General features: G+C 43.4%; 4 protein-coding genes across 4 annotated transcripts; 3 read left to right on the forward strand and 1 right to left on the reverse strand.

Moving 5' to 3' along the window:
- Positions 6,056–7,110, forward strand: LOC8062582 (mavicyanin). Its single transcript, XM_002459832.2, has one exon. The coding sequence runs from the start codon at positions 6,285–6,287 to the stop codon at positions 6,801–6,803; it is 519 nt and encodes a 172-aa protein (XP_002459877.1). The 5' UTR covers positions 6,056–6,284; the 3' UTR covers positions 6,804–7,110.
- Positions 17,395–18,210, forward strand: LOC8062583 (mavicyanin). The gene has a single exon (XM_002459833.2). It carries the CDS (start codon positions 17,539–17,541, stop codon positions 18,055–18,057), a length of 519 nt encoding a protein of 172 aa, XP_002459878.1. The 5' UTR covers positions 17,395–17,538; the 3' UTR covers positions 18,058–18,210.
- Positions 18,443–19,227, forward strand: LOC8062584 (pollen-specific protein C13). The gene has a single exon (XM_002459834.2). It carries the CDS (start codon positions 18,520–18,522, stop codon positions 19,048–19,050), a length of 531 nt encoding a protein of 176 aa, XP_002459879.2. The 5' UTR covers positions 18,443–18,519; the 3' UTR covers positions 19,051–19,227.
- Positions 19,258–24,675, reverse strand: LOC8062585 (dynamin-related protein 1C). The gene is made up of 15 exons (XM_002461980.2): positions 24,344–24,675; positions 23,833–23,896; positions 23,608–23,715; positions 23,217–23,318; positions 22,799–22,849; positions 22,631–22,692; positions 22,087–22,177; positions 21,942–22,006; positions 21,586–21,780; positions 21,390–21,509; positions 21,225–21,295; positions 20,566–20,791; positions 20,242–20,292; positions 19,728–20,123; positions 19,258–19,620 (listed from the first exon to the last, which is right to left on the reverse strand). The coding sequence occupies exons 1-15, from the start codon at positions 24,479–24,481 to the stop codon at positions 19,486–19,488; spliced, it is 1,875 nt and encodes a 624-aa protein (XP_002462025.1). The 5' UTR covers positions 24,482–24,675; the 3' UTR covers positions 19,258–19,485.

Raw genomic sequence — 24,818 nt, forward strand, 5'->3', positions numbered from 1 at the left:
TAAAAAATAATCTCTTGAAAATGCTCTTATACATGAAAGCCATCCAACCATATGTAATGGGTGGGCCTAGCTTGTTACGGTTGATAACCTATGTCACACCCTGGCTTTTAAAATAAGACCAGAGTCGTCATATGTGTGCCCAGGAAGTCCACACATATAACAAAAGAATAGAAATATCAGAATCAATGTTATATATAGCGGAAAAACATATTTATAATAACACTTACAAAACATCAGAGTACGCGGAAACAGTAGCTAAACTTCTTAGGCTCCAATCTTCTCAGGGACGGTTGACTGGGGGCTCCGTACGCCAAGCACTTCCCATAAGCTTCTAGAAAACTCCATGACCTCTTTATCCTTCTTCTGAGCAGCACTTTACTACACACTGGGGGTGTGGGGGAAATAGCAAGGGTGAGTTCATGTCGAACTCAGCAAGTACAGACGGAAAGTATAATGACATGCAAGGCTTAATCAAAGGAAAAGCTGACACTGTTTAACTGCAGGTGAGCTTTTTAGTTGGTACACTTTTATTACAATTCTTTTATTAAAATAACCTATTACTAAATATGAGTGAAGCATCCCAACCCTTAATTAGATGAAAGTATATTAACAATTTTATTAATCATCATTATAATTATTACCGAGGTAGCAACCTCAGATAGTAACTCGGGGTAGCAACCCCATTAAGGTCATGGGATAGCAATCCCAATTTAGAACACAGGATAGCAATCCTGCCAACACGGAATAGCCATTCCGCCAAAGCACGAGGTAGCAACCTCAACCAAATTTCGCCTCCAAGTATCCAGTGAATCCAATTTGCTCATCAAGTGAGGGTCTGGGCCGCTCGTGACCGTGAGCACGGCTGATATATCAGTTTTACACTCTGCAGAGGTGTGCACTTTCACTCCAAGTCGTGATTCCCATTTGCCCGGGGTCGCGACTCCCCAAAACACTTCCAAGGTGAGCAGGCAGGGTCTCACTACGAGACCTTTCACAGGGTCCAACTAATAGGATGCCACTCGCAAGTTTTCGCCGGGGCGCTCGACAGTCGATACTCATAGCCATGGCGTACCGAGCAGCCGCTAACTTAATATTCATTACCCAAGTTACTTCCTCACGCCTACCCGGAAAGTAACACCCTACTAGTGGAGGTCCTGCTAATTAGTCAAGCCAGAGCCATATAGCTTGGAGCTGCACTGTAAGTCCCAGGGGGCCGCTCCCTGACTAAGTCCTTACGGAGAGCAGAGACGGGTACGCCCGGCAAACCGGACCACCAACAGTACCCGCTCCCCCTTTCCTCAACCAAAACACGATGCTCGCAAGCACCGCAACATCTCCATCACCGAAGTGACCATTGTTCACCATTTAATCATTAATCATCATTGAAGAATTTATTAAGCAAGATCATTATTTTTATTATTATATAGATTAGATGAGTAGAGCAACTAAGCATATCTACTGTTCACTATACTACCCAAGTATAACCCAGGCATACAAGGAATATAGTAGGAGGCTAGTCAAGTCCTTATGGTTTGCAGTATTAAGACACATGCAATGGAAAGTAAATATATTTAAAGTTCATAGGTACAATATGATCAAAGGGTGTCTGCACTTGCCTTTATTCCTAGTGTATAACTGCTCAGAATTCTTTAGCTTCTTTCCTTCTGCTTCGACTGTCGGTCCTCAGCTCCTGGTCTTCACTGTTGACGAACCACACTTCTTCTACGTGTAGCAACCAAGCAACACAAACAGACAAACAAACAATCACGACTAAGAACAAGCATCAATCAAAAGAAAAGCTTAGAAAGAGCGCACTAAACGACACGACTTATTGCTACGATCGTGGTCACACAAGAACGATTGAGAACGGAGCTATCGTTAAACGGACACGACTTTCGAGGTTTGCAACATAACACAGAACACAGACTATACGCTTGGATTATTTTATTAGATGAATTATGGTGACAGATATTCAAGAGAAAAGTCATAAAATGGAGTTAAACAAATCATAATTATCAAATATGAAGTATAGTTCTAGTCATACTCTATTTATAAATAATTATAGAAATTATTTAAACTATTTTAGCATTTATAGCTTAGAGAATATAAAACGAGTGAGAGCAACTTAATTAGAATCACTATTTATTTTTAAAGTTGAGCGGAGCAAGTCATAATTAACAAGGCATTTATGTTGATATTATATAATTAATATGATTTATGAAAGATCGGAGATAAACCTAAACTACTTCAAATTCAAAAATACATTGAATAAATACTAATCAAAATTATCTAAAACAATTTTATATGATCATATTTAAACAAGGCAAATTAATAATTAATAAATACACATTTAAGTTGACAAGTAATTATAAAAAGGTTAATATTTGCATATGTTACTCTTATTTAGAAACAAATATGTGCAATCATTAATCAAATTATGTTTTATTTAGAAAGAACCTTTACAAACCTTAACCATATTGTGGTTATAAACATTTAACATTATTTATGTCACTTAAAAGATTTACGGTTTGGAAACATAAAACATGCGACAAAAACAAACAAAAGCATAGATGGCTCGAGGTTGAACTAAGTGAGTTATATTAGAAAGGTATTAATGTTGACACTAATCATATTAGCATTGTTTATTAAAGTCCAAACTTATATACCTAAATTGCTTGTAATTAAAAAAACATTAGTGTTGGTATTAATCATATTATAATTAATTTATGAAAGACCAATATATAAACCTAACTTTATTTTATTAAACATGACATTAGATAAATATTATCCAAATTAATTACATGCTTTATATTTAACTAAATAAATTATAATTAAGAAACATTTAAGCTAATATTAATCGGGTCAATATTTATTTATTTATTTATTTATAAGGTTGAAATTATAAACCTAATTCGCTTTTAATTTAGAAGAGCAATCACTAATCAGTAACCAAATTCATATGATTAAAATTTATAAACACATAACATGGCAACGATCATAACTTACATCATAGCAACAAGAACAGAATTATAACCCTAGGTTATTTTTAGTTAGAAAGTTATTAAATAAATATTAAACAAATTACATTTAAATTAATAAATGTATAAACAAGTCACATAATAAATGTTTACACTACTGCGTATAACACAACGTTACGAAACTAACGCAACTGAAACGGAACAAAACGAAGTTAAAACGAATAAACTATTGCTATTTTTATTCAGTGGCAAAATCGTAATTAGGGGCATCTTCTACCTTGGTCATGTTCGTAACCCATCCATGGCTGACTGCTGCTGCGTTCATCCAGAGGCTCGCGCAGGCGTGCAGGGGCTTCGGCAGGTCAGCGGCGCGGCAGCACGTGGCCGTGGTGACCCACACGCGGAGCCGGGGCAGGGGCTTGCTCGGCACCCACGGTAGTGGCCGGGCGGCCACAGGCGGTGCAGCGCTGCTGCCCTGCAGCGTGCTGGGCACGGGAGAGGGCCGCGAAGGGGGCGCCGGATGGCGGCGCGACCGTGAGGGTGAGGTGCGGGGTTGGGCGCAGGGGGGAAACCGAGCGGCGCCGTGCGCCAGAGGCGAAAGAGAGGGCCGGCCATGGATGCTGCTCGTCGGAGAAGACAAATAAATATCAGAGACACGACGAACGAGTATGGATTCGTAAAACAAATGGCGTGCCGATGTAGAGGACGACGACACGAACCTTACTGTGGCGGCGGTTTTCGCAGGGGACGACGGAGGCGGCCGGAAACACTCGCCGAACGTTCGCCGGAAAAGTTCGCCGGGAATGAGATCCAAAACTTCGGCGATGGATCTGCGGAGCTACGAGCGGCGGCTCGGAAAAAGGGTCGTACTTCTGAAATCAGCGCGTCGAGGGCTACGCCGGCATATATATAGGTCTAGGGTTTGGAAAAGTTTCGGAATTTCTTAATTTCGGGATTTAAAATAAATCATTTTCAGTTCCAAAATAATTCCAGAAAAAGCTGAAATCATTTTAAATTTCTGAAAAATATTTCTAAAATTCCAAAAATTCAATAAAAACTAGTAGAGATAGATTAGGAGATTATGAACCAAAATAAAGTTTTTGGAGCCCATGAAAAAGTATTTTAGAGCATACAAAATTATATTTTTGTTTTAGGAAAATAGAAAAAAAGTCTCGAAAAGGTCCGAAAAATTCTCGGGAAAGATTGGACGACATCTAACGTGTTTTTTTTAAAATCTTAGCACACATAAAAATAATAAACTCAAGTAATAGACAAGCATCACATCAACAAAAGCTCGTCTAATTAATTCCAAAATATTTAAAAAGGACCATTTTTCTTTGATAAAAATATGTGGAAATCTAAACTATTGTTGGAAAATTTTATCCACATATTAAAACCATACATTTTTTTAATATTTTCTAATAACAACCCGAAATAGAAATTTTGGGGTGTTATAACCTAGCTTGTTATGGTTGATACAATCATTAGTTAATTAGTTATATAGAGGGTATTCTTTTAGGTAATTGAAGAATACCGGCTTCGTCTCTACGTGCAAGAAATTACATCAAAATTATTACAGCACATGAATACATAAAATAACCAAATAAACTTAGTTTGTATACCAAATACGTAAGGCCGCCCATGGGAGACGAGGAAGGCCATTGTGGGCTGCTAGCTGACCAACTCCAACGTGTGACCAGGTGTGGAGCCAGGATTTAGGTACAGAAGAGATTAGTTTTGCAAATGTCAACAAAAATTTTAATACCAAAATAAAACATTATTATTGGCTTAAAAAATTATAAATCATCTTTAATCTCTTTCTTTTTCTTTATCTAGTACAAGTGCTAATTGTCTAAATTGAAGATAAAAAAGAATAGTTTTCATAAAACCAATTGCTCACATTATATTTATTCAGATTAATTAGATATGTGCCATTATAATTTACTATTTTTTATGTGTGTCATTAGAACTTAATTAAGAAACTGTGTCAGTGCTATTATAATTATATACAAATGTTTGAGATATGCTATTATGTACGTCCTCTGGCTACTTGGGCCTGCTTGCAGGCATAAGGACGCTATGTATATTTATGTATGGAAAAAGATTGCCGCCGTCGATAGATAAGGCCTTGTTTAGTTTCTAGAAAATTTTGCAAATTTTTCATATTTTTTGTCACATCGAATCTTTAGACGCATGTATTAAGTATTAAATATAGACAAAAATAAAAACTAATTGCACAGTTTGGTCGGAATTGACGAGACAAATCTTTTGAGCCTAGTTAGTCCATGATTAGATAATATTTGTCAAATACAAACGAAAATGCTACAGTGTCAATTTCCTAAAAATTTTCGAAACTAAACAAGGCCTATATAAAAGTTGTGACCACAACAGTATACTTGGGCCTTGTTTAGTTCCAAAAAGTGAAAAGTTTTCGGTACTGTAGCACTTTCGTTTGTTTGTGACAAATATAATCTAATCATGGACTAACTAGGATCAAAAGATTCGTCTCGTGATTTACAGCTAAACTGTTAATTAGTTTTTGTTTCGTTTATATTTAATGTTTCATACATGTACCATAAGATTCGATGTGACAGAGAATTTTGAAAACTTGTTGGTTTTCAGGTGAACTAAACAAGGCCTTGGTCCGAGTCAATGAAAAAATACGAGTAGTGTGCACGCTGACGGGCAGAAGGGCCGACCGCGATGTTGTTTCAAGTTTCAACGCGGCAAATCATCAGCAGCTAGTCAGGGTTTCAACGCGGCGAATGGGCAGCTAGCCAGGGTGGTTGGCGTGCTGACCTTTCATCTGCGGCTGCCTCGTCGTATCTCTGGGCTCCATTCAAGACCGGGTCAGTTTCAGACTGATATGCTGCTCTTAACTTCAACGCAACTATTCCAATCCCGTGTTGAACATGTCAAAGTACATTTTATAGGTTCCGTTTTACATTGAGTTCTTGTTTAGTAGCAAAATTGCACAATAGTAGTCCACGACGGAAGCTTTTGCTCTGACGGCTGACGGTACGTAGTATACCTTTTCAACAACGGCATTCCCCTGCCTAACGTACATGTATCACACATACATGTATCTGCCGCCTACCGCGCTGTCGCATGGATCACACATACATATGCTATATATACGTGCCCAAATCCAACCGAAGGCATCAGTCCGTCACCCATTCACCACAATTTTACAAGCTCTGGTTTTCTAGCTCTGCAGCTGCTGCACACAAGATAATTCAGCAAGCTCCAAGAAGCTTGGCAATAGTCTCCTCCTCTGCTTAGTTATCTCCCCTTCCAGCAGACGGCATGGCAACAAGCAAGCTTGCGCTCGTGGCCGTGATGGCAGCAGCCGTCCTCCTGGGCATGGCGTCGGCGGCGACCTACAACGTCGGCGAGCCCAGCGGGTCCTGGGACCTGCGCACAAACTACGGCACCTGGGTCTCGTCCAAGAGGTTCCACCCGGGTGACCAGATCGTGTTCAAGTACTCACCCCAAGCGCACGACGTGGTGGAGGTGAGCAAGGCGGACTACGACTCCTGCTCCAACGCGAATCCCATCGCCACCCACAACTCCGGCAACGACGCCATCGCCCTCGCCTCCCCGGGCACCCGCTACTTCATCTGCGGATTCCCTGGCCACTGCACCGGAGGCATGAAGATCCAGATCGACGTCGTGCCCAGCGCCAACTCCCTCGCCCCCGCCGGCGCTCCCTCCGCTAACTCTCCCGTCTCTCCCCCGCCAGCGCCCGCTTCCGCCGCTACGAAGGCCACCGGTTTCGGCGCCCTCGCCGCCGTCATGATCGCCGCAGGCCTTATGGCTTACTAGATACTCTGTTAATTGCTTTCTGCGTATATTTAGTTTTCCTATGTTGAACATTTGTATTCTTTTGAGTTCGCACGACATACATGTATATACGTATACATAGATGAGACAGTGCCAGCATATATAAATATACTCCTACATTTAATTACGAGAAAAAATCACTGGTGGCTGAAGGTGTCATCTAGGTCTGAACTTTCAAAGTGATATATGTAGGTTTCTAAATTTGGTAGAGGGTGTCATTAAGTCCTTAAACTTTTAAGGTGATCAGAGGTTCTTAAACTTGGTAAATATTATCATCCAGGTCCCTAAACTTTTAATGTGATTGTTGTAGGTCTAGAAATATGGTCTAACTCACCCTATAAGTTGGTGTGACATTGTGACTGTAAGTTAGATGTGTATCCACCATATGTCAATTAATGAATCATTATTTATATAATATTTATCATGAAATTATAATTATGTAAAATAATTTACATAAACAAAAAATAAATTAAAGTATTAAAAAGTTACGACCACTAGTACACAGAGGTATTGTACAGGCGGTTTGTAACCCCTTTTTACAGGCGGTTTGGCGAACCGCCTGTGTTTGGTGGCCTGTGGAAATAAATTTTTCCACGGGTGGGTAACTGCGAACCGCCTGTAGAAATATTTTTTCAGAAAATATGAAATCGGTTTTTGAAAATAGGGAAAAAAAGATTTTCGGTTTTTGAAAATAGGGAAAAAAAGATTTTAATACAAGTAAGGCTCACTGGCTATTCGCAAGTCTCGTATTTTTTCGCGTAAAATCACGTGCTACGCGGTCTGTGGGATTCGAACCTGAGACCTCGCCCTCGTGCGAATCCTCCTCTACCACTCCACCTATCCACTAAGTTGTGTTTGGATTAGAGTTTAGTTTCCCACATACTATCATAAACCAAGCATAAATTGATTATTTGAGGCCCTAAATGGATTTAAATGGAAAAGTCGTCAACTATAAAGTTTTACAACTTTTTAAGATCTACAACTTTTATATTGGTAGCTCCTTCATCCGAGGTCATTTACAAAATTTAAATTTCAAATTTGAGAAATTCAAACATAGTTTTCAATGACAAGATGATTTCAAATGAAAAAATTATCAACTACAAAGTTTCATAACTTTTCAAGATCTACAACTTTCATTTTGACAGTTTTTTCAAATGAGGTCATTTGAAAAGCTCAAAATATTCAAGTTCAAATGTATTTCTACATGCGGATTTCTTAAGAAACCGCATGTAGAAATTGATTTTCACAAGCGGTTTTGTAGTCGGGTAAGCCAATTTCTTTTCACAGGCGTTCTTTAATTAAAACCGCCTGTAAAAATTATATTCCACCGCTGGCTTTGACCAATTCTGTACTAGTGAACAACAAATAATTTACGACAGCAAAAAATTTACAACAAATATACTATAATACCTTCAGTAAAACTTTTAATACTATAAAACTAGTATTAGAACTTTTAATAAAAGTATTATTAATAGTAGTATAATATTATATAGTAATACTATAAATATTATTATTTTCTAAGTTTAATATTATTAAAAGTTTAGGAACCTGGATGACACCCTTTGCTAAGTTTAAGGACCTGCTATGATCATCTTAAAAGTTTAAGGAGGTGAATGACACCTTCTGCCAAGTTTAAAAACCCACATATATTACTTTGAAAGTTTAGGAACTTAGATGACATCTTGAGCCAAGTTAAGGGACCGCAATAAAATTTTCTCTTTAATTACTCACTGTGTCCTTCAGATTAAGTTCTTCCGTGAGTAGTCATTATCTTCGTTCGCTTATCTTACAAGCCGTATTTTTTCTGTCAGTCAATAATTTTTTCTCATAATAAATTAGCGAATAGTATTTTCAGTCATGGCTTTTCAGACTACTAAACAAGCTGTATGTATAAGGTCAGTCTCAATGCATAGTTTCATGGCACAGTTACCAAGACTATAAACTAGGTAACCGAGCCATAGGAGTTTCATGGGGATAAAACTCCTCTCTCATCTGATGAAACTCCTTCATTTAATGACCCTGCAAAGTCAGCAATTTTGCTTATGTGACACTCTATTTAATGTGTATGACACTCTCATGAAATATGCATTGAGACGGCCCTAATAAGACCAGTCATGGAACCAGAGAACCATGGCTTAACGTGCATGATTAAATGGTGGAACACAAATTAATTGAGGGTAGAATGGTCTTTTGTTTGCCACACTAATCTGTCTGAAATCTGCTAGAAATAGCAGTATTTGAGCACGGAGGGAGTATCATGACACATCAGCAAATTTACTAAGTTGACGAGGTGTTGATGGATAAGGAGAGAGAAAACAAGTTTCATTCAGATAAAGCCTAACCAGCATTGATACCCATGCCATGCATTAAACTTAATAAAATCCCCACTGAGACCGTTGAGTTCCATTTCATCGCACTCATAGGATCTCTTACGAGGCTGCGACGAGTCTGATTCTCTGTCCGGCCGCCGCCTGCAACCGTCCCTCATCCTATTGTGCGCCAACTCCTTCAATCCCCAACACTATATTGCTTCCTCCTTTCAATGCGGCTAGTCTAGGTTCCTCAGCGGGGCGACGAATCTCCATTGGCAAGGCAGAAGGATAGGAGACATCGGCGAGCCACTGCTAGTGCTACTGTGCTAGTGCCTCGCATGGGCAGCAGGGGACATCAGCAAGCGTTAGGGTAGACCATCGTCGGCAACTGATGGTTAAAATCGATCTTCAAAGGTCTTTTGAAAAATCTCTACAATGTCACGTCTATAAAGATAGACCTTTATAACGTTGGGCATTACAGTCCTTGGAAAAGGTTCCGTTAGGATATCCGCCCTTAAAAATTTTATTTTCAGGGGGCAGTTGTCTTAGCAGAGCTGCTCCTAAAAATATATTTCAGGGAAGGTTGCAGTAGGAGGACTGCCTTTGTCAACATATTTTCAGTGGCGGTTGCTGCACTGCAACCTTCCTTGAAAATGATTTGTCAAAGGGCTGTTGGCTTCTAAAAAATTATTTGTTAAGGAGCTATGGTAAAGCAATCGCATCTAAAATCATATTTTCAGGGGTTGTTGACTTAATCAATTTTCCCATAAAAATGTATTTATAAGTGCGGTTCACTGAACCACCTCTGAAAATCAGTTTCAAATATTTAGAATTTTAAATTTCTCGCTATATTTGAAATTATGTTTTCCCACCAAATTTCAGAGATGAATACAATTAATTCAAATTAACTTTATATATACATAGTAGTGAACTAGTTAACTAATACACATATGGTCAACAAAGTATTTATAGCATAATTCAATTTGTATTACAAACTACTCACTAACATTAACTGTGTTGCTTCTGTCCAAAAAATAAAAGGAAGGCATGCTCGTATGCAGTGGCGAAGAGCCTCAAACTTATCATGTGTGGCATACTCTGACATTTTATCAAAGAATAAGCCCCTCGCGAAGAACATAAATCATATTGAACTTCTTGAATACCCTTTTGGTTAATTGCATAGGAAGCTGAAAACGTCTTATGTTGCACCAAAAAAGAGCACAATAGATTCATATTAATGAACATATGCCTATGATAGTATTTATACTCAGATGTAAAACAGAACCTATAAAATGTATGGATGACAACTTCAACACTGGATTGGAGTAGGTCGTATTGAAGTTAAGGGCACCCACAATAGTTAGAGCTAGTTACTATATCTCTAAGACAACTTCTCTAATAGTAATAACTTTTAGCACATAGCTTTTAACATGGATAGTCCTATATGACACTCTAACATAAGAGCAGGTAGAATAATACATATTAGCTTATCTTATAGCCAAGTCAACTCAGCAAAAACCTACATCGAAGAGAGAGAAGGAGAGAGAACGAGCTTGTCGCGAGTTCTAGCTCCGAGCGCTTGCACGATTCCATGTGGTGTGTGAGGGCCGCCACCACCAAGGTCTCGTGACTCATCCATTCATGTCACAGCGATGCGCCCTTCACTAGCCAGCACCTCAGCCGAGCAGATCTCGTTGCTGCGCCTGTCATCATCCATGCCGCTGTCGCGCGCAGGTTTCTACACCGTGTTCGCCATCATCCTTGTCGTGTCCACCATTGTCCTCATGCCGACCACCATCGTCTTCGCGCTGCGTCCACCGCCATCCTCACTGCCGTCATGCATAGGCCATCCTCATAGTGCTCACCATCCTCGTGCGCAGGCCGTGTCCTCATCGCATCTGTCGCCGTCCACGCCCTGGTCACCACCATCCGCATAGCTTATGTCATCCGCGGCCCAGCCGCCATCATTCACGCAGCAGCCACTGCCCTCATCTGTGCAGCAGCCACAACCACTACCGTCATCCGTGCAGCAGCCACCGTCATCCACGCCCCAGCTGTTGTCCTTCTCGCTGTTGTCTCGTCGTCCTCGCTCCATGAAAGAATAGTGTGGAAAGCCGAGAAGGAGAGAAAGGAACGCATGGGGATGGGTGTGTGAATCACATAGATAATAAAATATACTTCCTCCATTCCAAATTATAAGATATTTCAAGAATCTTGAAGAGTTAAAGCATTTTAAGTATGACCAAAATTATAGAGAAAACTATAAGATTTATGTCATCAAATAGATATACTACGAAAATATAATTAATAAAGAATCTAATAATACTTAGTTGGTATAATAAATATTATCGTGTTATATAATTTTGGTTCAGCTTAAGATGTTTTGACTTTCTTATAATTTGGGATGGAGGGAGTATGAGTTAAAATAGGAGAGGAGATTAGATCGTTGTAATGTTTTGTCTATTATCTTGATCGGTTGCTGATCTACCTTGCCTTATAGCCAAGTTTAATGAACCTACTCTCTAATATTAAAAATTTAAAATATGTGCAATAACTTAGCTCGTGATAAAGAACTAGTTTCTCTCTCTTATATTAAAAAAATATAAGAATATATTTAGAGCTAGGTTAAGAATCTATTGTTGGAGGTACCTTAAGAGCAGCTTTATAAACTGACCTGGAACATGGATGTAACATCCCAGAATTTTACGTAAACCAAAAATACGAGCTTTTAAAATTTTTTCCTGTAATCGTGTGAAGCATATAGTTTTTAGGTCTAACTCGATCCTAACCCGCTAACAAATCGTGTCATACATATAGAATTGTTTGTAGGCGAGTGCCTTTGTTCGTGAGTCGTCTTGAGTTGGGTATTGTTTAGGGTTTTGAGTTCGTTTGGAGTGCACAAAATCCATAGTGAAGGAGCTCATCTCAAATCTTCGTTGAGCATATCTCAAAGGCGATGCGAATCCCTTCTCAACTTCTTGAATTCTTTCCGAACTCTTGTCGAAGTTCTCTTCTCAAGCTCTCCCTCCCTCTTTGGTCTCATCTCAAATGTCCACCGGCAAATCCCCCTCAAATCATTCGTCGAATCAAATCTAAATCTTCTCCAGGTCTTATCTCAAAATCCTTTAAATCAAATGTGGAAATCCCTCTTCCTTTCTTGGGCCAACTTTTCCTCTTTTCCTCTCCCTTCCTGTACAGCCCAGGCCCCCCTCCTACCTTTCTTCTCCTTTTGGCCCACGCGACCAGCCAGCCCAGCTCCCTCCCCTGCTCCAAGGCCCGCGCGCACAGAGGCTTGCCTCGCCTCGGCCTAAGCAACCTCCACGGCCCAGTTCCCCTTCTGGCCCACTCGCGCCCCCTCCAACCCTAGCTGGGGCACTCCCAACCCTAGCCAGGAGCAGCAGCCGCCTGAGAGGCCGCACCCCCAGCGCCCCGATGCCCGTGTGCGCACCCGAAATTTCCACCGCGTGTCCCTCCCTGGGCACGGACATCAAGGATGGACGGTGCCCCCTCGGAACCCTAGGGCACCGTGCCATAAAAACCCAAGCCGCCCTCCTCCTTGCTCTTCCCCAATGGCACCGCCGCACTCCTCTACTCCCCCTCCTCTTTGCTTCTGATCCGCAGAGCCGCCTCGCCCTGCAGTGCTCCGCTCTAAGGTCGCGACCCTGACGGAGCTCCCCATCGACCACCGCACCGCGAGCACGACGCCCTAAGGCCGATCGCGGCGGACCCCGACCACCTCTGCTCCACCGGCATTCACGGCGCCAACGCCGAGACTGAGCCGCGACGTCAAGCTCCACAAGCACCCTCTCCCGTGCCTCGCAGTCTCTTGGAGCTCGACCACGCCGTCGGAGCCCCTCGACCTCGCCCACATGTTGCCGACTACGAGCTCCAGCATCGTCCTCGGCCACACCACGGCTCCGGTCACCGTGAGCCGCCTCCGCGCCCACGACGACGTCGAGCCCCGACGCGTCCTCGTCCTCGCCATGCTGCGGTCACCATCGCAACGTCCTCGTCCTCCACCATGACGTGCACCCTCTGCCTCCACCTCGCTGGAGTTCCTCTACCATCGGTGAGCTCTCAAAGGCACAAGCTTCTGCCCTTTTTCCCCTTGCTGCCGTTCCCGTCTGATACTGGCCTTCGTGCCACTATTCTCACCGTCACAAGGGAGCTGCGACACCGACCCACCTACTTCTTCGTTGAGCATGATGCTGCGCTTGAAGTCGCCTCGGCGCCATCCTCGCGACACCTCGGGCCGGGTGCCCTAGTCGAGCAGCCGCGTCACTGGACGACGCCGCTGCTGCCACTAGGAGCTTCTTCCACCCCGTCGAGTTGCCGAACCTGGAACCAGAGCCACGGCACTTTGCCTCAGCTGTTGTGCATTGCTACAGCAAGGTCGAATTCTCTAAATCCCCGTCGATGTCGTCCTGAGATCGACCAAACCTCCTTTCTTTCATATGCCATTTCATAGATTTGTTGTACATCTAGTTATATCCATCTATCTATACTTGTGCTACATGATCTCTCCATATGACCATCTGTCTCTATTCTATCTTGCTTGTGTCGTGCCTTCGTGCCGGTCTATCTGTATATGTATCTTCTTTTGATGCTATGGAAATGTGCAACTCCAATTTGTCATCATTGTCAAGTTGTGGTACTTGCGGTTTGTGTGTGGTTCTTATCGTTGTGGACCGTGCCTTCGAGCCGGTCGGGGGATCGTAGTACGTTCGAACATTCGGTCGTGGGATTCTTCCCGCCATGGCTATGATGTTGTACGTAGCTCGAACCCTCATTTTAGTTGACTCTCTAGTGCTATGAATATTAGTGTCCCTATTCTACCCACAGGCGTGGTCCCCATGGACTTGTTGTTGGTGCGCCTCCTACCCGCACTTGGCGAGCCACTTGTGACCTAGTTTAGTGGGAGGATTAGCGGACGATGATCGTGGGACTTACGAAAGCCAACTCGTTAGGTGGAGCTCATGGCCGTGAGTCGCCTCGCCATGGCTATCGGGCTTAACCCATTTTCTTGTGTGTTTATCTTATCTGTCTCGTATGCTTAAGCCACATAGAACCGGGCATTTCCCCTGGTTTCCGCAGTGACAACCGCATCGCCTGGAACTATAGGAATGACCTTGTGCCGATTTAGAAGCACATATGTCGTGAAGTGTTATGAGTTGGTGTAGTTCATGGGATCGTGTTTATTTCTCCAACTATCGTTTGTTCCATGGTGAGTTGGTTGAAAGAGTGTGATTTTGTTCTCCTCTCTTGTTCTCAATTCCCGTCGATCCAGTAAGATGTGGATTGAGCCCCTTTTGCTTGTTCGACGTTTTGTTTCCAATCCCGCGATTCTCGCAGTTGCTATGGCGAGCGGATCAATGGAAAGTGAAACCAATGTCTTTTCTTGCCTTTTTGGTTCTTCGTGCTTAAACTCTTGTATGCTTGTACCTATTTGACCGTAGCATTTCTTTGGTTCTGACGATGACAACCGCACTGCTAAGAACCCTAGGAATGTCTTAGTGCATTCAGTGTACCTATGTCGTGGTACCCTACAAGTAGCTTGAGCACTCGTGATCTGTTGTGTGTCACTCCCTTTGATGCCCCGTCTCTTCCCATGACATGAGTATTGGAAGGAGTAGACCACTCGTCTCTTTCTCTTTGTTCCACCCTCTCTTGGCTCTCGCCAACTACAATGGCGTATGGATTGAGGGAGACCGGAACTACTCATCCTCGTAGTCTTTTCTTCTTCGTCGATCTCCGTGACGCTTGGATCGAAAGGCCACTAGTTGTGGTGTTTGCTTATGATAAGTTAGGGTCTAAGCCATTTATTAAAGCTATACAGGTTGACACAGTCGACCTAGGAAGTACCGGCTAGGCTAAGACTCTAGCTTGTACTTAGTGAACAACCATTCCCATTTCTTTTAGCCCAGGGATCAGATATCCACCAAGAGGGCTAAGTCATTTTTCTTTTGTTGCTCTTTTAGTGTAGTTGTTCCTCAGTGTTCTGTCATCTCTTTTCGCAGTCTTTCGAGGTCTAGTGGTTTGATTGTTTCGCCTTGATTGTCGCTTTCAAGGTAGTCGCTTCGAGGTTAGCGTTGATCGGATTAGGACCCGTTGAAGGAAGGACATGCAGATGGAAGAAATACCTTGGATGAGTACAACTGCAAGTGCACTGAGGATCTTGGAAATGTCATTCGACAGGTGCCACGTCCCACCCAACCTCGTAGAATCCTAATAGACATGCAATAATGTAGATGCTAGTGCTTTACTTTTATGCAAATGAACTGAGATAGGTTGCATGGTAGAAATGCTTGTGAGCCATTGCCTTGTTGCAACCTATAACCCTCGCACACCCGCTGTTAGGTTAGATGCTTGCATACTACTTGCTACTGCTCCTACTACGCATTATATCTGTGATGTGATGCATTGTGGAGGATTAGATGTGAGTGGATAAGGCATGTGGTGCCGATAACTGGATAAGGAATGGATAATGGATTTGAGGAGATCTTGGCGTGCGTCTTGGGTGTGTGGTGAGGGTTGAGTCGACGGAACAGGATCTACAACGAGTCTTGGGACAAGTCTTGCCGAGGGACGCTACCTGGACGTTCTCCATGAGAGATACCTGTGGCAGGTACATGTGATAGGGAGAGGTCCCAGAGTGGAGTGTCTTCGTGGGACGAAGCACCGGGATAGGAGGTGCTATTTAGCACGGGGTAGCCGGATGTCCCGTCGAGTGGAGCATCTCGGTTGGCCCCTCGTGAAGATGTCCTGTTTGGTCACCCTAAGGACTGACATGTTCTGAGAACCGGTTCGTAGAAAGCCTTACACACCACTCGCCTTATTATGGTGCGGGACGGATGTACGACGAGCTAGTGCTGTGCCACTACTACTAGGTTGATAGCGGATAGTGTAGGGAGGTACGGGCATGAGGACCCACACCCTCCTAAGACAGCGTAGTAACCTTTGGGGGCCCGGTACTACGCCTCACAGTCTCAGCATGCCAGTGGTACTCCGGTATGGCGCCAGTCCTGAGTGGTAGGGTGGCATCGTGTTTAGTTGGAAGGCAGCCCAGTATCAGCCTAGATGAGCCGGATCGTCGATGATGGTGATCTTGTGGTTAGTGTAAACCTCTGCAGAGTTTTGGTTGATCGATCGATACATATGTCGTCTTCTCGGCTATGGACCTTTTCTATGTTTCCGCTTCGCTTGACTAGTGAGAGGAGTCCCTTCTATCTTACCCTGGGTTTGTGTTGGATCCGGCGTTGGCCGTTGAGGTAAGGCACGAGCGGGAGTCGTTCTTGCCGCCTAGAGAGTGAGAGTTTGGTGAGATGTGTGTGATGGGATGGATGTGTGGTTGAAATGGATTAAAACTTGATGAATTATTATTTATAAAATATTGATGAACTTGTATAAGAAAAACTATAGCCGTATATGTAGGTCTTTTGATATACCCTTTGCATTTCCACCTACTACAAAGCATACGCAAAAACATAGGGTGGGAGCTAGTGGCCAGTACAAATCGTACTGAAAATTGTTTAGTAGGTTTTGAACGTGGTCTATGACGATAACTACGAAGAATAGAAGGATTAGGTGGTCTCGTTCCTGCGCTCAAGTTTGGTTTGGAGATGAAGGCTACGCCCGCTGATCAACTACGCCGACTCTGATGATTGTCCGTGAAGGAGGAGTCTTCACCGCTCACGCGCTACATCGACTCTGATGAAGACCCGCATGTATTTCCGCTAGAAAAACGATGTAATATGCTTCTTAACAAAGAGTTGTAAGGTAAATGTGTTGTAATCTTGTTTTTCTACGATGTATGACTATGATAACAGCTGATATATGATAATATGATGACTTAATTTCTGAATTATTACATTATAATTCGAATCTGCGTTTGAGTGGAAATACGACGGAGTAGGCGCAAATGAAAAGGTCAGCACGCCAGCTACCCTGGCTAGTTGCCGATTCGCCGCGTTGAAACTTGAAACAACATCACGGTCAGTCCATCTGACCGGCGGCCGTCAGTGTGCACACTACTCGTATTTTTTATTGACTCGGACCAAGTATACTGGTATGGTCACAACTTTTATATAGTAGCGAAATCGCACAATAGTAGTCGACGACCGAAGGAAACTATGCTCTGACGTCTGAAGGTACCGTGCGTATACCTTTTCACAACGGCATTTCCCTGCTGCCTAACGCACACGTATCTGCCACCTACCGCGCCGTCGCATGGATCACATATATACACATGTGTGCTATATATACACGCCCAAATCCAAGCGGAAGTATCAAACCATCATCCATTCATCACAAGCTTAGTTTTCTACTCCGTAGTTTTCTAGCTAGCTCCAAGAAACTTGGCAATAGTCTCCTCCTCTGCTGCAGTATCTCCCCTGCCAGCAGACGACATGGCAACAAGCAGCAGGCTTGCGCTCATGGCCGTGATGGCAGCAGCCGTCCTACTGGGCATGGCGTCGGCGGCGACCTACAACGTCGGCGAGCCCAGCGGGTCTTGGGACCTGCGCACCAACTACGACACCTGGGTTTCCTCCAAGAGGTTCCACCCGGGTGACCAGATCGTGTTCAAGTACTCGCCCCAAGCGCACGACGTGGTGGAGGTGAGCAAGGCAGACTACGACTCCTGCTCCAACGCGAGTCCCATCGCCACCCACAACTCCGGCAACGACGCCATCGCCCTCGCCTCCCCCGGCACCCGCTACTTCATCTGCGGCTTCTCTGGCCACTGCACCGGAGGCATGAAGATTCAGATCGACGTCGTGCCCAGCGCCAACTCCCTCACCCCCGCCGGCGCTCCCTCCGCTAACTCTCCCCCGGCCACGTCCACGCCCGATTCCGCTGCTACCAAGGCCACCGGTTTCGGCGTCCTCGCCGCCGTCATGATCGCCGCCGGCCTCATGGCTTACTAGATACTCTGTTGCTTGCTGCGTATATTTAGTTTTCATCATTGGACATTATATATATATATATATATATATATATATATATATATTGTATTCTTTTGAGTTCGCACGACATACATGTATGAGATAGTGTCAGCATACGTATATAAATACTACATTTGATTACTCATTACTGTGTCCTTCCGATTATGTTCTTCAGTGACTAGTAATTTGCGTGGCACGCATTTATATTTATTTTCCTGAAAATATGGATGGGTGGTCAGTATTTATCGGTCTAAACTCGGGACATATATATAGCGAGGGACGGACGGCCTCCCTCTGCCATTCTTAGCTAGCTACTACAATTGCTCTGCATCGAACGTTCGTCCCTGCTTGCTACCACTCCCGCTGCTACATATATTGTTTCGACAGCGACGATCGCACCTCGCTGCCGATCAATCGATAACGAACAACGGATCGGAGGTGTTGATGATGGGACGACGGTGCATAACAGATCAGGTGCTGCTCGCCGCGGTGGTGGTGGTGGCGGCGGCCAGCGGCGGCCTGCTGGTGGCCGCGGTGAAGGACGACGACTTCTTCGTGGACGGCTCGGTGTACTGCGACACGTGCCGGGCGGGTTTCGAGACGAACGCGACGACGCCGATCGCGGGCGCCAAGGTGCGTCTGGAGTGCCGGCACTACATGAGCGCGAGCGGCGCGGTGGAGCGGTCGGCGGAGGGCGCCACGGACGCGGCGGGGCGGTACCGCATCGAGCTGGTGGACAACCGCGGCGCCGAGGAGGTGTGCTCGGTGGTGCTGCTCAGCAGCCCCGTGCCCGGGTGCGCCGAGAAGGAGGTGGGCCGCGACCGCGCGCAGGTGGAGCTGGTCACGGACGCCGGCGCCGGGCTCGCCACCACCGTGCGCCGCGCCAACCCGCTGGGCTTCCTCAAGAGTCAGCCGCTCCCCAACTGCGGCGAGATACTCAAGAGCTACGGGCTTGGCTCCGGGCCTGGCTACTGACCTGACGGATGACTCCATCGGTGTTTATTAGTAGTTGCGATTAATCCATTCCTTCCTGCTTCTTCTTCAGCAATGCATTGCATGCAGCTCTTTCCATTTGATTTGCATATGTTTGTTTTTATTTAATGAACATTACGAGTAATCTCCATCAGCTAGCTAGCACGAGAAATTTAGCCATGTCTTGTTCCTGTCTGTGTGACCCCGATAGATCAGTAATGTAACATAATATATATATATGTCATGTGACCCCGATATATACACAACAAGAATATCCCTATCCCTACTAATAAAGTACGACTATTACATACAAGTATGTCATGTGTATTGCTAGCAGCAAGATCGTGACTACAGTATATGTATAGTACCTATATAAAAGCTACGTATATAGCGCTAATAGCCCAAAAATGTATGCCCAATTCCGATCCTCTGTATCGCTTATCTGCTGCTGCTCCATGCCACAGAATCGACCTCATCCCTCGCAGATTTGTACAGCTCCAGCCTCTTCAAGCATTGCTGCCGGCGCTCCATCATCGCCGGGTCCTCATCCAGCATATGCCCAAACTCCCCACCCTGCTCCGATACGGCCGGATCCCATGCATCAAAGCAAGCAACGGCATCAATTACCGAGTGAATTTCAGTTACCAATTTAGACAGCACATGACAATTGCCTTGCCTACCTCTTTCTTCCCGATCTGCACGTAGAAATGGTTGAGCAGAGACCTCTTCGCCTCGCGAACTTGGCAGTGGACAGCTGCCTTGGGGATCTTCTGCAAGAGTTCGTCTCCAACCATCCGAATGTACTGGGACACGTTGGAGGCAATATTCCTGAAGTGCCCATCACCATAGCGGTCCGGCGTCGGCGACGGCTCCACTGGAGGTTTATTAGGTCCGACCTTACTACTAGGATCAGCAGGATCCTGAGGGAGCTTCCGGAAGAATTCCACCGTCACGTATGCAGCCTCCATGTCCACTAGACGAAGTGCTGTGCTGCGCCCATCCTCCCGGAATCGTTCCAGGGCTTCATTCGCGGCGGTCGCAATCGCAGCTTGAAGAGTTGGGAATCTTCTCAGTTGCTGAAATCCACAAAACATGCATACCATGTCAATCACATCTTTTTATTCCTAGAACTAGATGTTTGTCGTATAATGCTTAGCTGACAAAGCACCGAGAGTAGTGGAAAAAGGAAGCCACCTCTGTCTCCCCAATGGATTTCCTGACCAAGTCTTTTAGAACAACGTGGACCTGCAACATAATAGATTTGTCAGACAACTTTGACACTGTCTTACCGATAATTGGAAGCTTAGATCATTAGATGTTTTACAAAACATGGAATGCCGGCATTTGGACCATGTCAATGCAGAATACTACTGTAATAGAGAAGCAAAATAATATATATGCATATGCTGCATCACTAATTGAAGGCCACAAGTCAGCGTATATCATCATCAGTTGATCATTTAGTGGAACAATAACACAACAAATAGCACGACAAGCCATGGAGAATAGTCAGTTTACCGCATCAACCGTGGCTTCAGCTGGTCCTCTGAAATAGGTAATGCCTTTTTCAATAAGCCGACGGTATCCTTGTTCGGGAGCGATAAGATGGGGCTGATAGCCATCTGCTTCTGAAACCACCTTCTTCACGTTTTGCACAGACAGATAGCGGTCAAAGGGAAGCTTCTTAAAAGCAGCAGGAAGCTTATGATCAAACACGCCATATATTCTATCTCCACCTGACCTCCTGAGTTAGGCAACCAAGAGTTCATGAAACAGAATAAACCTATAAGAACACAATGGATGCATACGATTCCTCAAGACATTGCAATATGAATTGTTAGCAAAAACTTCATACAGAGAACAAATGCTACATATCACATGATCTTAGCAATGCTTATAAGGAAACTGCATGTTTGAGAACTTATTTTTCAAAAATGTTGACCATAGAAGATAAGTGAGAAGAATCGTGAAGCACCACAAGAAGAAAAAAGCACAGATAAATGGAGTCATAAAACTTGGTCCAAGAGCTGAACATGCAAATGAAATAATGAGTAATATTAGATGGTTTATCATGTGCTCCTTGACATTTCAAAATGAATAAAAGGCTTTGTTAAGTATCCTCCAAGCTATGCACTAAGAGAAACAAACACAAGATGCTAAAGAAGGATGATGCCAACCCTCCATCAAGATGTTCCTTGAAAACACGGTCAAAAGCACGGCAGAGGTCCAATATGGTGTACAGTTGAGCCTGGGATATTTATGGAAAGAGTTATCGCAAAATTGATAAGAGAAAATACACTCGTGATTATTTTGATTGTCTAAATATGATATAACTGACTAACCCCTGGATCAGAAGCCACACCTCTCCCAATGATGTCCAGCTCTGATTCAAGTTCATCTATAGTTTTGTTGATTGTCGCTGTGATACTAGGAATGCGTGCTTTGATAACAGATTCAAGATGCTGAAATGTTGTCATAAGATTACTGAATATGCTGTTTTGTTCGGATATAAGTCCAAGAAATGAGCTTTAAAGTTACCTGAGAAAGAAGCTTAGCAAGATACTCGGAACCCATCCGACTTGCTAAATGAGCATAGTCAGGACTGGTTTCAAAATATTCCCTTTCTTTTTCCCTCGCTGAAAGCATGCCAACCTTCCTATTAATATCTGCTTGCGAGCGGTTGACGATTCCAACCCAAGGATTCTGCAGCCGATAGGCTCTTCCCTCAAGAACCTAAGAGGGGGGGTTAAGAACATTCAAGGTAGATCGGTGATCAATCATTAACCTTACAGATGTCAGAAATCCACAATATAAACAAACAAGACAAATAAGCAATTTGATATTTTTTAGTAGGCGAAATTCAAGTTGGAGAAGACAGACAAGATCAATCTTACATCGAGAGCATTTGTTCCTTTATCCATTAGGTCCAGCTTTGTCAACACGCCAAACGTCCTTTCACCTTATCATGTAGAAATTTTTAAATATTAATTGTATGGAGAACATATGGAAGTACCTAGTATGTGCACTAAATTCTAGTACCTGTTGGATCAACTTCTTTTGAGAGCTTAATTGCATCAGAAGTTGCAATATCCTGATTTGCTGGAGATATAGCCAAAATAATACAGTTGGGCTGCAAAACATGTATAAAAAGCTTATTCTCACTTGAATAAATGGCCACTAAGGTGAAAAGTAAAAGAACACGCCCACACGTTTGTTTCAAAAGAACACCCCCACACAGCCAGGCATATTGTTATATCAGCAGGTGGTTGTCCAGGCATATGGAATCAGTGGTAGAAATAGACAAAGTCAACAAGAAATGTGTTCCATAATCAACAACTTTATCAATGGGATCCTTATCTGCCTTGCTACTTGTCACATTAAATTGAACAAACATAGATGCCTAAGTTTGATATGTATAAGATACATGATGCAAATAGTTACCAGGAAAAAAAAGACTACAGACTAATGGAACCATGCTGCAGGTAATACAAGAACAAAGGGCTCACTGTGAAGATATGATAATTAAAATAGAATAGTATTTCCCTTTCTAAAAAAATAGAATAGTATTAAGTTAATTTGTTACCTTATCAACATATGAGCGAACCATATTCTCTATATCTTGCACAATATTTTCAGACTGTCCCTCTGCGTATTACCAAATGAACCAAGTTGCCAGAGGTGAGGCTAACACTAATAGCAAATGAAAAAACTTATTTTCGTTTTTAATAAATAGAATAGAAGAACAGCATACCTACAGCAACTTTTGTCAACCCTGGAAGATCAATCAAGGTTAAGTTCACAACTGAAAAAAGACATTTCAAACTATTATAAGCCAAAATGCAACGGAAACAACAGTTGGAGTTGAAAGCTAATTAAAACAGAAATGCTGCAACAACAGTATGAATGAGTTGGATAAGCTAACAGGTTAGAAATCTGGACAGCGACAATGCTTTTGCATGAATGATATGTGGTTTGGAGCATCTTAATCTTTTTTCGAGAACATGCATCGGCATGTGTTTCATTAAGCACAAAAGGAGCATCTTAATCTAGAAACAATGTTATACAATCATTCAATTCTGGCTTGCAACATTGAAAACTATTTGCCATGTGACATATGGCATGATACACACTGCAGATTGAAGGAATTTGTCAAAAGTAAATAGATTTACCCTTGGGCGAGTAGATGCTGAGATGAATAGGGACAGGAGATATTTGCTTAGTTTTTCCAGTCAGTCTATCCGTCTCATCAGCAATTTCTTGGCGAACAAGGGCTGCACCATAGTAAAGAGAAATTATTGTTTGTGTGCTCGTTAAATTTTGAGAATTCTACTTGTCATCACAAGGAACACATTATAAGCAATATACACCAGCCGAGGAATGCAGGGACCTGAAATTGACAAACTGGACCCTACACTATATGCATCTGGTTGCGATGTTTACCAAGTTTCAATGAATTAGAAATTGGGAAGGTCACAAGAGATGTTTGGTGTGATAATTTTGATCCATAGTTGACAGAGGACACAAACAAACAAACAAACAAAATTAGGGTGAGGTTCGCACCAAAGTCTGAAAACCTTGTTTTTGGCTTATGTAAGAACTCTGCGTATTCCTGAGATCCATTGTCTGTCTGTTGCAGCTGTAGCACCAAAGGCCTTCGCGTGACGATTCCTGTATACATATTATTATTACAACTCAGAGAAAGTTCATTCCTCAAGAAATTAAGTGATGAACCATAACTTGTTGGGGGACTGAATGAAATTGAAAAGGGCAAAAAGCTGAACTGACCCGATCCACGGGGAAGAAAGTCGGTGCCAACAATGCTCTCAAGTACAGAGGATTTGCCCGAACTCTGTTTCACGGATTAAAAAAATATTGCTGGTAGATCAGTAAACCGGACCGTGCAGAATTATTAGCTATAACAAGCATGCTGTCCTCAAAACAAGACAACAAGTGATCAATACTATATATAAATTCCCTCGGTTCTAAAATAAAAATAATTTTTAGAAGCACCCAAAGTCAAATTATCTTTAATTTTAATTAAATTTAACCAACTTTATAGAAAAGTGTAATAACATCTATGACACCAAATAAGTAAATTATGAAAATATATTGGGTGACATATTAGTGATATAATTTGGTGACATAAATATTTCTGTTCTTTTCTATGAAATTTGGACAAACTTAACATTATTTGACTTGGCACAAAATCTAGAGAAATATTTTTTAATAATTTCGAAAAGAGGGAGCATCCGGATGGGAGTATGGACGACCGGAGAGAAATTGAGAAGAGCAGCACCTGGCCTCCAACGACGGCGATGGTTGGGAGAGACTCCCAGAGGGTGGGCAAGTCGCTTCCTCCTCCGTGGTCTCCGAGGGCGGTGCAGGCGCGCTGGATGCGGTTCATCAACCCGATCAGGCCCTCCATGGACGCCATAATCTTCTTCTTGCTTTCCCAAATTCACCTGTTTTCCAGTATGGGTGGGGTTGTTCCGTTGCGTTGCGTGGAGAAGAGGAGGAGAAGGAGCCAAGGACGACTGACTGGAAGAAGAAGAAGGTTCGAAGAAACAGAGAGTCGGCTGGGAAGAAAGAAAACCCCCCTGCGAAGGAAGCTAAGGACGACGACGACCTCCGGTACTCACAAGACGACACGGCGGCGCTTTGAATTCTCAACGGGGCGAGGCAAGGCTGGGCCCAACTTTGTTCGTTCGGCCGGCCCAAGATGTTGACCCAGCCCAGGCTGGCCTATATGGCAGGAGAGGGGAATCTGATGA

This window comes from Sorghum bicolor, chromosome 2 (genome assembly GCF_000003195.3).
Source record: "Sorghum bicolor cultivar BTx623 chromosome 2, Sorghum_bicolor_NCBIv3, whole genome shotgun sequence".
Taxonomy (NCBI): Eukaryota; Viridiplantae; Streptophyta; class Magnoliopsida; order Poales; family Poaceae; genus Sorghum; species Sorghum bicolor.

Bases quoted from the DNA above. Each gene is read 5' to 3' on its own strand.
- LOC8062583 (XM_002459833.2), top strand. From the start codon at position 17,539: ATGGCAACAAGCAGCAGGCTTGCGCTCATGGCCGTGATGGCAGCAGCC.
- LOC8062582 (XM_002459832.2), top strand. From the start codon at position 6,285: ATGGCAACAAGCAAGCTTGCGCTCGTGGCCGTGATGGCAGCAGCCGTC.
- LOC8062585 (XM_002461980.2), bottom strand. From the start codon at position 24,481: ATGGCGTCCATGGAGGGCCTGATCGGGTTGATGAACCGCATCCAGCGC. The intron at 21,781-21,941 runs GTAAGATTGATC...CCCCCCTCTTAG, and splicing joins AAGGAACAAATGCTCTCGAT to GTTCTTGAGGGAAGAGCCTA. The intron at 19,621-19,727 runs GTAGGCAAGGCA...GTATCGGAGCAG, and splicing joins TGCAGATCGGGAAGAAAGAG to GGTGGGGAGTTTGGGCATAT.
- LOC8062584 (XM_002459834.2), top strand. From the start codon at position 18,520: ATGATGGGACGACGGTGCATAACAGATCAGGTGCTGCTCGCCGCGGTG.